Source organism: Talpa occidentalis, unplaced genomic scaffold (assembly GCF_014898055.3).
Source record: "Talpa occidentalis isolate TD23 unplaced genomic scaffold, MPIMG_talOcc4v2.1 talOcc4.3, whole genome shotgun sequence".
Lineage (NCBI taxonomy): Eukaryota > Metazoa > Chordata > Mammalia > Eulipotyphla > Talpidae > Talpa > Talpa occidentalis.
The window spans coordinates 130,922,575-130,938,303 of record NW_023603184.1 but is presented as its reverse complement, the minus strand read 5'-3'; the positions used below and the strand labels follow the sequence as shown (position 1 = coordinate 130,938,303).

The window sequence follows — 15,729 nt, the reverse complement described above, 5'->3', positions numbered from 1 at the left end:
TTATAAGCACTCTCTCAGAGCAACAATATTTTCCAATCAAATTCTTGAACATAATCTATTAAGTCTTTTTTAGTCATTTGGTATGTATGCCAAATAGTTGCTACATGTTCTAGAACTATGCTATCCAATATGGTAGCCACTAGAAATATATAGCTATTTAAGTTTAAATGTTAATTAACTTTTAATTAACATTTTAACTGAATTTTTAATTAAAAATTGAAATTTCAGATCCACAGTCATATTGGCCATATATCAAGTACTCAGTAGTCACATATGGCTGGTGATTATTATACTGGATAGAGTTGATTATAACATATTTTATTATCACAGAAATTTCTGGATAGTTCTACTCAAGAAGATACAAAACAATATTTGAGATAATGGAATGAAAGTGATTCAAAACATTTTATGGAGCAATAAGCTATGTGGTACCATGTAAGGTGAGAGAAAAGCAATAACAATGTGAGTGGCTATAGTTGAGAAATACTATGGTAGTAGAGGGATGAGAACAGAGTCATAAAAAAGTTCAGTTTTTATAGATGAAGTTGACAGATGGACTATAGGCAAGGGCAAATGCATTGGCAATATCAGAGGGCAGCCATGGGCATTTAAATATAAAAAATATGCCAAGGATTTGTTGTTGTGTGAAAGAGCAGGAAATCTTGGATGGTGAGGGTGGGGCACATTCTCTTTCATTCTTCCATTAGTTCTTAACACTTAGTGAACAAGTACTGTGTGTCAAGCTCTATGCTACACAATTTAATGATAGCGATAAAATATGGAATTCTACATTCAAGGGGATGAGAATATATTGGTAAATAATAGCCATAGCTGTGTCTGCACTGTAAGCAGTACTATGAAAGCAATGGAACAAGAGGAAGTCCAGAAAGGCTTTCTAGAGGTCATGGCTGATGAACTGCTGAACTACTAAGGTATTGGGTTTATGATAACCTTTGGTATTCAAAAAAATAGGGAGAGAGAAAAGCAGAGGTGGAATTTTTGTTGTTGTTGTTATTGTAGCTACTATTTGTTTTAGAAAGATATTTCTACTTTCTTTCCACAAAGACTATGTTCTTAAAGCCATTGCTCTTTCGGTAATGTGCAAGTGTGCATTCAACCTTAAAGTGGAATTGCCTTAGTAAGTAAGCTATTATTCTAACTTAGAATTTGGGAAGATATTCTTTTTAAATCTCCTTAATTATGAGTTTCATGGATGATCTAAAATCACATTAGTGTTTATATGTGTGGGGAAGGGCCACACATTTTCTGCATGACATGCAATTTTATTAAGAACATGGGAATGAAGCTTCAGTTAGGTGCAGAAATAAATGCAGTCTTTTCTGTTGCTGAAATATGTATAATTCCTCTTTATTCTTTCCCACCAGAAGCATCCAATAGAGCATTTAAAGACATCCCCAGCAAATATACAAAGTCTGTCTTCTCCACCCATCATATCAAATTGGACTCTTCCCAACAAACAAATTAAAAATTTAAAAAAGACTGATTGATAGAATTGGCCTTGTGTGCAAAAACGTGGAGTGAATTAATGTTGTGCTCTGCTCTGGTGACAAAAACAGCTTTCACTAAGACTGACTCAATCATTGCTGCTTCCCAGTGCGTCCCCACCTCAGAGTTTTCATTATTTAAAGGGGATGCCTGAGAAGAACTATAGTCACACAAAATAATGAGTCATGAGTGCTAGAATTTCAGACGGGAGTGAAGCTATTTCTCCATAGGTGCCCTCTCAAATCATACCAGGTGTGAGAGTTCTGAAACAGATGCACCAAGTTGAACCCGCAGAGGGCATTTTTAAGATTACAGAATATTTTCTTGTTGAGTCAGAAATTACCTTAATTTTTGCCTGATTTTGAATAACCAGATCAATTGCACTGTATGATATTTTTAAACATCTTGAAAATTGGGGTCCATTGAATCAGAATGGTACATAATGATATATTTATCTTCACCTACTTTAAATTGAATGCAAATATTGGGCTGTTGTATTCATATATTTAAAGTGACATATCTTCTAAAGCACTTTGTTCATGAGCTCTCAGGTTACTAATCTACGCTTTAGACATGTTCATGAAATAGTTCAAAGCACTTTAAAACCCTCCTCACTGAAGAAATAGATGCTCATTCTGACTCACTGTAGCAAATACAAAGACACAGACAAGTTGGTCTCCCCACATTTAGTACTGCCCTAATTACGTCGGATACCCCCAATTGTAAGACAGAGCACAGGATGCCTCTTTATTTCCCTGGTTCATTCTCTCTGCTGTTTCTGCATAACACACAGCTGGCCCAGCATGTCATACACACAAAAGGAAGCTGACTTTATTCCCAACTTGTTCTGATGCAAAATTTCATTGTGTGTCACATTATAATAAAATAAAAGAAGAGACTGTTTGAAGACACATTCATTAGGATTGGGCCAGTGATTTGGATAAGGTTAAACCTCTTCAGAGTCAAATATAAGATGAGTAATCTTTACTGAGGCTAAATCTCACTTAACAAGGTAGAGATTCAGAGACATGTGCCTCATCTTATCTGCCCACATCAGGCTGCCCTCCATTTTGTCTACTAAAATGAAATTTCATCAGTGAGTTGTTTTCTTTATAATCAGGCTAGGTAAAAGCTATTTTAGGGACCGAGATATAATTTTTCAATTTTTCCAAGGGAAAATGAAAATCTTAATTTGGAACAAACTCAAAGCAGAATAATTCCTAAAAGAAATGTAAATGCTGGATTTGTAATTCAAAACTGCTTTTTGATTGTCAATAGGGAATTCTCCATTGATATTATACTGTAAGTCAAGGAAGCATTAAACCAAAGGACAAATGTGAGCAGCTGAATGAAGCATGTTGTACTATAGCACAGTTTTAAAATATGTATAATCACTAAATAAAGTTCAGTTATTTGATGTGTATTTGTGTGCTCCAGTATGCTTATGTTTATCTTTCCTTCTCTGAATAGGTACTCATTAAATCCACCTCTCAGAACTATAGCTTCTAAAATATGCTATCTGCACAACTTTCCCTTCCCCTCCCAGCCTGACTGGCTTTCAGAGTTCAAGGGCAAACTCTTCAAAGGTTACTCTTTCATCACCACATAACAGAATCTAAACAATAAAACAAAGAAACACCAAATAGTTGTGATGTTGGCCTTTTCATAATCTTCAGTTTCTCTCTACTTAGCAGCAAAAATGACATTCTGGAAATTTAGGGGCTGGGGGAAAACATCTTATAAACAAACAATCAGATTTTTACACATTCTGCCATAATCTTTTAACGGTCGAACAGCACGACTCAGCTTCTCCCTCAGGAAGTCTCTCTGTGTTCTCTGGTTTATAAACAATACAAGCCTTTCTCCTCTCGTTCTTCGACTTCCAATGTAGATTTTGTTGTTTAAAATTCTACCCTGTCATCCGGGCAACTTCCTCCACTCACACTTAGTCTTCAATAATAAATGATAAAAGGAAATGGAATAAATTCTACTTAATGAGGAAATTTTCACCTGGCATAGAGGAACTGGGGAAATCTATTAACCGACTGGAGGAACGCCTGCAGCCTGGCAATTACCAGGGGAGCCGGAGTACTTCAGAGTCCTCTCTTCCACTTGACTGGCTTTTATCTGATCCACCAACTCACAAGCAATACTAAACAAATTTCCCTCCAGATTGCACAAGCTCTAATGTGAAAATGAGCACTCTACTTGGCCTACAATTACAGGATGGGCTTGCAATTTTATTATTATCCTCTTAAAAAGCCCCCCAAAGGCAGAAACTGATAAAAACTCCAGGTCTGATGCTCAATAATAATACCTGCCTTAATAAAAAAGGAGAGCTGAGTAAGATATATGTTCTCTGTCTCCAGACCCCTTACTGGCCTCCCCCCAGAGTTGCACGGCATCACTGATTATTTTTGACATTTCACAAGTTCAAGACCATGCCACAATCACAATAATGCAATCAGTGGAGGAGTTATTTGTCTTCTCATCTTTTCTTTCTAGGAGACAGGTTGCTACCCCTTTGCTTAAAAAATATGCAAAAGACATTTTTCAAAATCATCAGTAGTCTTTAGCAAAACAAAGAATAAAACCCAGGCAGTTGGGTAAATACTACTATTTTCTCTTTTTGCCAGCACCGTGCCAGCACCAGCAATAAGGTGCTTGAGGAATTAAAGATAATCTCAATCTTTTCTCTTGTGTACTGGACAAACAACACTTAGATACAGTGTGCATGTGAAAGCATGCCAAAGGGAAAATGACCTATTAGGAGCTGGGTTCACTCAGCACTATTACAATAATAGTATATCATAAGTGTTGATTTTCAAGAGATGGCATGCTTAAAACTGCATTTTCTCTTAAAATCTACCAATAACAGCAACAAAGTCAAAACAAAGAAGAAAACATTACATTTTTAAGTAGACAATTTTTAATTTTTGAATTTTATTCTCATTTTAAACCAATTATTTGTCAGCCTAATAATCCAGAAGTTCTGTGATATTGCTTTCAATCTGGCAAGGCTGCTTATATACTATTGAATATAATATCATAATGACAGTCTATAAATACCAAATAATAATAATGGGGAAATGACCTATTAAAGGTTAATTGTAATGTTTGAGTCTTAAAATATATCACATTTTGTATCTCGGTAATTCTTAATTGAAATTACTGTGACCCTCCCTTTTTCTGCCCCTGTAAGTCTTGCCTATATTGTCTTAGGCAACAAATGTATAACTTTCAATATATTACATTCTTTATCTTCTATAAACTATTTTTCTTAAATAAATTACTTACTTGAAGACTATATTCCAATAACTGCTGCACAGGTATTTTTTCTTGCTATATATAACATATATAGGAATAATTTTGACCAAAATATTCTAGTTCTTGACTAAAAGAACATTAAGCATATTCTAGAAAGAAAAAAAATCATTTCTAGAAAGATATAGAGAAATTCTAGGTTAAATTCCTGATGACATGTCACATAAATCTATGTTGATTTAAGGATCATTAACCACATGAATAAAAAATCTTTATCCATGAAGAGTTTTCAGAAGAAGACATATAAATGCACAAATACCCAGGAAAGCAAAATTCTCATCAACTTCACACTAATGTCCATAATATACTCAAGAACAAACTGAATATCTCATTCTTCAAGCTGCCTGGAGCAAAGGATGAGCAATTAAATCAGTCCATTGGCTAGAGTAGGTGGTAAAGTAGGAAGCAGTAGGGTACAGCATCAAAAATTCCATGTTGATATTGATGTGGTGGCCACTACACTGTCATTATTATATTTAATAGTTCCTAACCATTTCAATCTTAGATAGAAAAATATCACTGTCCAAAATTCAGTCTGCTTCTAATTGTGCTGAGAACATCAATCAGATGAAATATTAAGTGTGTATTGTTGTCATCACAATGCCAAGCAGATAATATAGGCTTCCTCATAAATCCAAATGACAGAGGAAGAGGAAGAAGAGGAGGGTCAGGCATAGGAGAAGAGAGAGGGGTGGGGAACAAGGAGAATCAGGAAGAGGAGTTAGGCAGGATGAAACTGATAAGACACTCAATTTGGCTCCATATATCAGCTCTTCACAGGTTGCTTCCCCCTCCTCCCTTGCATTCCTGTCTCTTTACATTGATGTGTTGAGGGCCGCCATTCTCTGTACTCCCTGCAAATTAAACTTGATCTTCTGGAGAGAATGTGCACTCAGGCATTTACTCCACCATCAGGAGTCACGACCACAGCCTGATGCGTCTCAGGTCAACATCCCACACTTCACCTCCAAGGGCAAAGGGGAGGTGCTGTGCTCCATAAAATCATCTCGGATATGAATTAGAAGTGAACAAATTCTGGGTGTTAATGAGGATTTATTTAGTTTCTGCAATCACAGGTCACACCGTCTATTTTGTCTAAATTTAGTTTCCATTCTATAGCTCAAGAGTTTTCGGCCCACCTTTGCATTAACATGGAAGATTAGGCATTTGCATGTTATTTATATATACATATATATGTATTATGTATGTATGAATGCAGTCCTTTATTATACATAGAGCAAAATCTAAAATGAAAATTCTTGTCCTAGCTCTCTGTACCCTTGAAAATTTTGTTTACATCTTGTAAAGGTGACTTGCCAGGGACTTCTCCCTGCCAGGCTCCATGTTTTCCCCATAAGAGTTCTAGCAAAGGGCACATCTTTTACAATGCTTCTGCTCTAAGTGGGGTCAACAATTCAGGCAGAAAAACACGCAGCTCACAACTTGACAGCTAAGGAGGAACTGATCTCCAGCTGTCTGATTTAAAAGTCATATGTCTAAAAGGAAGCTTTTGAAAAGGGTTAGTTTCTAGAATGGAAGGCAGAAACCCTGGGCTAGATTCCTCACTTTTCTCTGACTGATATGATATGAAGTATGACACACACCTCAGTGTGACTCAGTTTCACCACCCACAAAAATAGTGATATTTCTCATCTGCATTATAATAGAACTAACTTTAAGTCACAAGGAAATTTAGAACACTGTACTATCAATACTATAAGTAAATAATTTTTGTCCATCTTTGTTGGTTAATAAAATCTGATCTTTTACAATTATAAATATTTATGAGTAGTTCTCATAAAAAATTTTCAGAAATTTTGCAGTTTTGAAAACTGGGATAATGCCTTAAACTTACGAGTAAGAAAGCATGGTTAATTATTATTTAACTCAAAACTATACATGTTTTGGTTTGTTCTCAACAGACAATAGGGAATTGAAAATATCCGTCTAAGTATTGTAATCCTTACTGTGTACATAATCTCTATTTGACAATATAAAATATTTGGATAAATCCTCTTTTATTAAAAAACAGTTTTTCAAAGGCTTCCTAGCTAATTAGCAGATACATGATCACTTGAACAAATAAAACATGGAGCTGCTGATTCCAACACAGAGTGAGCTTTTATCTCAAACTATTTATTTTTTAAAAATTTTATGGAACCTTTTGAGCAATCAGGAATTATGATACCTTTTCCTTCACTCCAATTTCTCTTCTTTCCCATGAATAAGAAATTGTGATTTTCACTATCTACCAAGAATATTTTAGTCATTCTTTTAATGTCCATATTATCATATAAATATTGTTGACTGCTCAGTCTATGCAAGGAACTTCATGCCAATTCCCAAGAAAATATATGGTACATAAAGTATTGGAATCCATTCATATCTGCTTCAGAACTGACACTATAACTAAGTCTTGTGAACTCTATTCTGCAGTCACACAAAGCAGCAAAAGCACTTAAAAAGCAGATATCATAAAAGCATATTCAAGCACGATGGCATTTGGAATTTGCTCTAATGCCATTTACAATTTAATGGAGGTCATCGTTAGTATACATGTAATAATTACAGATCAATGAAGTGAAACTGTGGCTCCAGCTATTATATACACTCAAAAAACAGGTACAAAATACCCACCTTAATTCATAGACTTAATTTCTTTATAGTAAAATTGTCTTTTTTATGAAACATAGCAAAAATACAACAAAAATAAAGGAAACATTGCTTTTTTGGTCTCACTCTCTGTTCTCCCTAGACCATGCAATAGTATTATTCACAAGGTATATACCTATTTTGCTTTAAATCTTCTTTTCTCTTGACTGCCATAATATTGGGATATACTAAAGAAAAAACATTGTTCTCAGACTCCAAAAGTCCTAAACTCAAATCCCTGCTCCAACATGCACTACCTCTGAAAACTTTAAAAGTTTACTTAAGTGTTCAGCGCTATCATTTTTTTTTCTATAAAATATCGGGGAGGTATGCATGCCTCCTAGGACTTCTTAAATTGAGACCTATGTAAGATAGCACATGCAAAGGTCTTTCTTTTTTAACCTCCACTAAATTTTCATGACTTTGCATTTCTGCCACTTGTATGTCTCCATTAAAAGTCATTAAAAGCATCTTGTCTTTTTGTATAGCCATGTGTATATTTAATCTTCAAAAATAGATTACAAGCCTTTTGAAGTAGGTTCACGACCAACAATTACTTATTAACAAATAGTACTGAACTTAGTGCCATGCCTTGTATATACTAAGTACCCCAGCCATTTTCTGCAAATCAAAGTAATATAGGAAGAATATAGGGGAACCAAATAAGACATCAGAGTAAAAAAATAACAGTACAAAACACAGCAAAACAAAAACAGACAATTATAAATCAGAGACATCCTGCAGGGGAGGATAGAGAGGGATCAAAGGGAGGGAGGGAGGAGCACAAGGGACTGAGGTGATGGTGCTCGGGTGCACTGGTGAAGGAAACTCTATGGGGACTACACCTGAGGGTATGGGAGGAAGCAAACATTGTTTAAAAATGAACAATGATGTAAAAAAAAATTTTAATTAATTAAAAAAATAAGTTTTGTTCTACCTAAGTGTCCAACTACCTCCATTCCCACTCTGTAGTCAATAAAATAAAGACCCACATATTCAGTAAACACATGAATGTCCAAAGACTGAAGTAGGGAAAATAATAAATGGTATCATTACCATATATCATGATACAGTATCACAAAAAGTGTAAAATACAAAAACATGCTACAGGTTATAAAAAGGAAAATATATATATTTCTTTTCCCATATTAGTTCTACATTTAATATATTTTAAGGCTAAAATTATTATTTTTCTCTACCAGAAAGCATAAATTATCAACCTAAAATAAAGTACTGACCCTTCTCTTTCTCATATTTAAGTTTTAACAATTTTTAGGTGACACTTCCCCTCCCCCCAAAACTGCAATCAAATATAAGCACAAAGTGTGCTTGCCTGGTTTTGTCATGCCTTGTGAGCAAGTTAAATAAAAAGTCAATAGAAACTAACATGTGTAGGAGAGGACATTCAAAGGGAGTGTTCCAGCTAAGGTGACACCTGCATTATTACATCTGCCAGAAGTTTGTGGCTGCAGGGAAATGGCCAACTTTACTGAGCTCAATTTAGCACTTGAATGCCCAAGTGGAACTCACCAGCCTGCCCTAGATTGTTTTCCTAAGCAGTAGGCACACCTATGATTTTTCAGCACTCACCAATGGGCATAGTTTATCACATAGAACACAGTGATGTTCAGATGGAAATTGGGCCCTTCAGAATTGCACTTTACTCTTTTTTTACTACATCAGCTATAGCAGTAAGTGGCAGTGGAGGGAGAAGAGAACATTAATACTTCAGAATGAAAATTGTCTAAAATAGGACTCCTATAGAATATTGGACAAAGGCAATTTCTGGATGATTTGCACATTAATCCATAGTAAATTAAACTTACAGCAACAATTATTTAAAAAAATCAAAATCTCAGCTTTCTCTATTGAATGGTGTAAACTATACCACCATGGTCAGATCCCCTCTCATTGAACATCAAAAGTGAATGAAAACAGATTCCTTTTTTAAATAGTTATCCACAATGCTGCTAACATAAATACCAGTATTGTGCAAAAAAAAAAAAAAATCATAGAACAAAATAAACCATTGCAGGAAAATTGTCCAAATTGAATGAAAAAAAAAAAAAAAAAACCATAAATGACGGAAACCTTCCATTTGGTCACTAAACACAGTACAGCACAAGCAGAGGCCAGCTGTCTTCTTTAAGCCAATCACGTGAAGGAAGAATTCAAAACTTAATTCAAATTAGTTTTAGCCAGTAAAGGAGCAAAATTACACACTCTATGCAGGTCTACCAAAATTGCTGAACTAGATACATCATGAAGAATGAGCTAAAGAACCCCAAAAAAATCAAAGTAAAGAAATTTTAAAAATTACAGAGTTACAGGAGAAGATAAGCAGAGGTTCAAAGCTGGTTATCAGTACTTGCACTATTTTTATTGCCAGTTCATGTTAGATATTTTTTTAAGTATAATGATTGTCTTTTGTAGGGTAAAGAAAATATCAGGCTTTTCTGCCCTTCCGCCATCAGGATAGATGATGGATCCTTGTCCTGAATGCATGCCTGATGGCGGGCACCTGGAATAGGGTGTGGGCATAGGTAGATGGGATTCAGCTGAGTTAAGACTGTGCTTTTAAGGGCGGTGTCACGGGGATGCCAGCAGCAGCAGTAGCAGCAGTAGCAGCAATAGAAGCTGAAGCCGAAGCTGAAAGAGAAGCCGAGAAGCAGCAGAACGAACACTAGAGAGCCCAGATAGAGTGAAGACTTGCTGGGGGCTGGGGGGCCTGGCAGGCCCCCCAGCCCCCCAGCCAGCACCCCTGCTTGCCATATGCCTGGTGAACCCCAATAAAAAACCTGCAAAACCACTGAGGACTTTGACTCCTCCTTTACCCGGTCTGCATGGGATCAGAAAACCTGCACTGTGGCCAGTCCGGCCCTTACACTTTGAATCCAAAATTGCTAATCCATCATGATACAAATACAAATGTTTGAGGTGTGTCTGTTCAAAGTTTCTACTCACAAACAAGTGTCATTATAGTTGATTTACTTATGGTAAAAAGGGTTCCACAAGGAGAGATCATTGTGTCTGTATTTGTCCATTAATTACTAACATAGTCAAAACTTTTTGTCATCTGTGCTGTTTCTACAGTGCTAGGACTAGTGTGCACTTGGTGAGGCCTGTTACTATACTGAAAGCATGTATTTTATGTATTCTTATTTCCACCAGATAGAGCATATTGGGTAAATATTAAATACCCTAGGCTCTGAGTCTATTCAGGTTTTATCTTAATTCTGTCACTGATTAGCATGTGGTATCAAGGAAGTTGCTAAATATCTTAGTGGTTCAGCTTACAATCTAGTAAATCAGGATAATTACCAATTTCCTTAAATTGAAGCAAGAATTAAGCTACATGATGAGCTTAGAACAGTGCCTGATACGGAGTTAATAAATTCGGTGAGCATTACCTTACACTTAGTAGGCATGCAGAATTGTTTAATTGAATCAAAATGCAAGATTCTATATTAACAGAGTTCTAAATACATTTTGTTGTAATTTAGGGAATTAGCTCTACCGAGTTGATGAAGACACACGTTTTTTGGTTTATGGTATCTGTACTTCTGTCCTCCAGGCCAGATTTATTTGCATTACCAAAATTTAATTTAATGGAGGAAAGGACTATAGGTAAGATTTTGATCATTTTAGTAGTCCAAAATAGGCATGTTTTTTCTTCTAATGGGTATTTATGAAAATGCCTGATGGGAGAATCATTGTGTGTGAAAGTGTCAGCATTGGTAAAGTGAAGATGAACACACTAATGTCTGAAAGGCTCAATACTAAAGGCCAATGGGTAAAGCTGATACAAATGTAGTTCTCCTAACAATTCTGAAAGATAACGTTTCTTAAGCCCCTTGTAGTGATCTGGCAATCTGAAGTTAATAGATCTTTGGTCACTGTGAAACATCTAAATCCCAATGCATATCTGAAAGAGGCTTTGGGATCTATAGGATACAGCACACCTCACACTGAGAAACTTTTCAGAACCTAAGGAAATCCACTGTAAATATGTTATCATCTAGGTTGATGAATGCTGCTATACCAGTTTAGAAATTTGGGGAACTGCCAACTTTCCTAGCATGCCCTTGGACAGCAATAAACAATTTAAGCGAAAAGACAATGAACTCAAGTGGGAAAAAGAAATATTTTTGCTGAATCTGTCTGAGTAGGGGTTATCTCCTAAGCTGGTAAGAAGGGCTGCTGTGCTAGAAGTCTTTCAGGGTCGCCCCTGCTATGTTCGATATTGGACATGGCAACCGAGTTCTGGTGGAAGTGAGCATTCAGAGCTGAAAGGCTGGGTCAACTGTTCTAATACCTGCCCACCTTATCTCATCACCCTGAAGAAGGCTGGGATTTCATACATCATCCTCAGCATGACAGATGTTTATCTCAAGCCTTCAAGGGAAGTGATTTCTAAACTATAAATTCTACTTTCTCACAGACAGGGGAAATTCATCAGTTATTTCCATAATGCCAACCTTGTTACAATCATTGCTTTGTTTTCCTCACTCCAATCTGTTGGCATTCACACACACACATAGAGTGGGTATATATTCCATTTGGGAATCAGATTCTGCATTTTATTTCATATGACCATATGTAAACGTAAGTCACAGACTGACCATCAATTTGAGTGATATTCTCATCTTCTACTAGTGAATGTGTTTATTGCATTTTAGAAGAATTTTAGCATGATTAACAACTAGAGAGTGGGAATTTTTTCCCATTAGCATAATGGAATGCTATTGATTTTTCCATAAGAATAGCATTCCTATCACTAGTTATTATTGTTTCCTTAAAAAAATAGGTTTGGTATTAAAATAAATGATAATGCATCATAAAGAAAATTAAGAAATGACACATTGCAAAAATTATAAGCAAAAGCAAATTGTGACAATGAAAAATGTGTCTTTAAAATGCACATATCTAAAAACATAAAATGCCCTTCATTATTACAAGTAGCATTTTTATTTTGAGGGAAGAGTGTTTTGTGGGCACTACTCATGTGCCATATGTCTTCTATGCTGATAGCATTTAAAGCTTCACAACAGAATTATAAAGTAGACATTAACAGGAAAATATGAGGCTACAGAAGTGAGGGGTTGATATACCCATAATTCCACAGTTAGTAGGACTATCATCAATCTCTCTGGTTACACACATCAAGCTTCCCTTTGTCTCTCAATTGAGACTGCCTATTTTCTTGGAGACATGTAAATGCAAAGGGTCTAGGGCACATTGGCCCAAGAGATATGGTGTGGCAAGAGCATTCTGAGGTCCTCTAAAATCATACCAAATAAATAGCTATTTCCTGATCCTATATCAAAAGCTACTCTTTCCCATATTGGAGGAGTTGAGCTCTTGAAACAAAGTGAAACAAATAAATGCAAATGAAGGACAACAACTTATCCTCTTAACCTTTCCCCTACCTGTCAATACATAATTCAGCCACATAATACCAACTGTTAATAGAGAATTGTTATTACTGTTGGAACAGTATATACCTTGATGACTGAGCCTCCCTAGATATTTACAGGCTGTAAAAAAAAAATAGCAGAAGACATCATAATTCAGGCTAAGGATGAAAATAATCAAAATAGGACAGGAAACTCAAACATTACATGCTTATATTCCATCAGCAGTGATGGATCCCCTATGTGTCACAAAATGACACAGTTTGTGAAATGCCTCTAAATACAATCATTACCAAATTGCTATGTATGTACCTATGACACGTCAAAAAGAAAGGAATTAAACAGTAAAGTATTGTAAGATAATGAGTTCAGGATTTGGATTTACTAGTGCCATGAATTATCTGTTGAGTTTTGGGAACAAGAGATAATTATAACTTGATAAACTCTTATATTATTAAAAGTTTTTAACACAGATCATTATGAATAGTAGAAAGCATCTCTATTTACAATAGACTTCAGTCTCCAAAAAAATGGAGACTGAAAATGTTAAATGATCAACCAATAAATGCAACAGAATGTGGAAGTCAGAAAAATAAGTGTCTGTAACAGTAAGTCATTAGAATTCTTCAAGGACCTATACCACTACCAATATATACTGATTTTTGCTTAGTTAGACTCAACCTGTTTTCTGATTGTAGAAAAAACTGTTTAATTAAAAAATTGTCAAAAACTCAGAATGTATCAAGTGGAAATTTAAATCACAATAACATCTGCTATTTTTCACCCAGGTCTCTTCATTGTTGTAACTGGTATACTGCAAGTTTCTAGCACCCCCATGTGGTTTAATTGGAGTGGTTTCCTAGGCATTTGAAATCAGTTATGGGAAACTGAAAACAGTGGGACAGACTATAATTCAACATGCAAGATCTGCTGGCATCATAAACCAAAAAAGGAAACCTCAAGTCAGCAAAATTCTAAGATGAATGTGTAGACTCAATTCTTTGCTTACTTTCTATCTATTGTTCATTTTACATGGTCACTAGAAAGGATGAGTTATGAGCAACTATAGGTAGTTTTATTTTGCCAGATAGGAACTCCCCAATTTTTGAAATCAATCATTGTTATGGGCAATTGTTGAATAGATGAAAAAGAACATCATTTTGCTCAAAAAGAAAAGTGCTTTTAATGCCCAGTTTTTGTGCATCTTGATTAGGTAAAGACAGTAACCAAGTTAACATGCTGCAAATGCTAAATAGTTAAGAAATCCAGGCTTTGAATTATTCCACTGTCCTCAGCAACAATTTAAGTTATTAATTTTTTTATATTTTTCACAAATCATTTGAGGATAATTTACACAAACAAAATTTTTCATACATTTAGGCTTCTAAATGAGACTTCTTTCTAATAGTAGTGTATTTCAGAGTCCTCTTAAAGAGAAGTTAGAGATAGATTATACTGTCTTCTTTAATTGGTGATAAATATTCCTCTTAATCAAAGATACATGCTTAAAACTGTTATAGAGCAACCCCGATATTAAACGGGTTCCTGGCTGTGGGTCCTCACCCGCGCGCTTTAAAGGGACTTATGAATACTCTACTACAGACACACGCCAAAGGGTTAATAAAAGGTTTATTTACAAGAGAAAAGGAAATAAGGAAAATGTACAACTCAGGGAGAAAATAGGGAAATAAAGTCTTTAATGCGTCCTACCCAATCCGACGACCTAGAAACCCAAAGTCACTCTCAGAGCTGGCCGGACGCTGCTGCTAGCCAAGAGCCCAAAAATGGAGAGAGCCCCCAAAGCCCACATATCTGTCTTTTGTATCCACCTGGCTGCTTAACCCCACCCTCAGGTCCCAGCCACCTTCCCTTTGGTGGTGATGGGATTTGGAGTTCCCAGTGTCTTTGGCTTTGACCTGGGGTGGGGGTGGAGTCCACAAAGCCTATATGGAATTTGCTTTGGGACATCCTTTTCCCCCTAACAAAACTTCTCTGTGATTTCATACACCTAAGGTGCCACAGAAAATGTTTTTTCCATGAAAAATAAAAAAGCAGATTTTAAAGCACTGACATTATGAGAATATTCTGAATATGAAATGAAATTTTAAAAACAATTGGCCATGAAGGAGATGAAAATGTAAATTAGTGAGAGATAAAGAGTCTACTAACAGAAACTTGAAACTTATTTGTATGCTGAACTGGAAATTTGCATGTTAAAAGTATCAGTAGAATACAAGAGGAATACAATTGTTCATTAATGTGCAGGTAGATTTTAAAGAGAAAGATTTCAAACTTAGAAAATTTATGGAAAATGGGAATAATATTCATTTAATCATTGATTAATAAAATTTCAACCTAAGTAATACTTGGTAAGTAAATAGTTCACTCATAAATGTTACTGATTTTCATAATTTCATGACATAAAATCACCACTATGTTTGATGCCAAGGATGGGAGTAGAAGAGATTTTGAAACATTAATAGATACTTTTCAAAAGGTAAACATGCAAAACTTCATTTCTGCTTTCTAACCTTGGCACTATTTACTCCACTAATGCAGCATTTCAGCCAAATGCTTCCAGGTAAGAGAAAGACAATTCAAAATATGCACAGAAGATATATCAAATGATGAAAGCAATACTATCTTACCCTTTAAGGCCTTTCAGAGTCTTTTCCATGTTTATGATGTCACGCATCTTATACAAAAACCACTTGTCAATGGAGGAGAGCTTCATAATCTCATCCAGGGACATGTTATCCTCCAAGGCCTGCCAAAAGGAGAAAAGATACTTTCTTTGGCAAATATTTTTTAAATGTCTTATTTGGTTGAAAAC

General features: G+C 35.6%; 1 protein-coding gene across 1 annotated transcript in view; it reads right to left on the bottom strand.

Moving 5' to 3' along the window:
* CPS1 (carbamoyl-phosphate synthase 1) overlaps nt 1–15,729 on the bottom strand; it is a 114,578-nt gene that overhangs the window by 39,781 nt on the left and 59,068 nt on the right. The window contains exon 21 of the mRNA XM_037523974.2: nt 15,545–15,663. Coding sequence (XP_037379871.1) covers nt 15,545–15,663 — 119 coding nt within the window. The remainder of the gene's footprint in view (nt 1–15,544; nt 15,664–15,729) is intronic.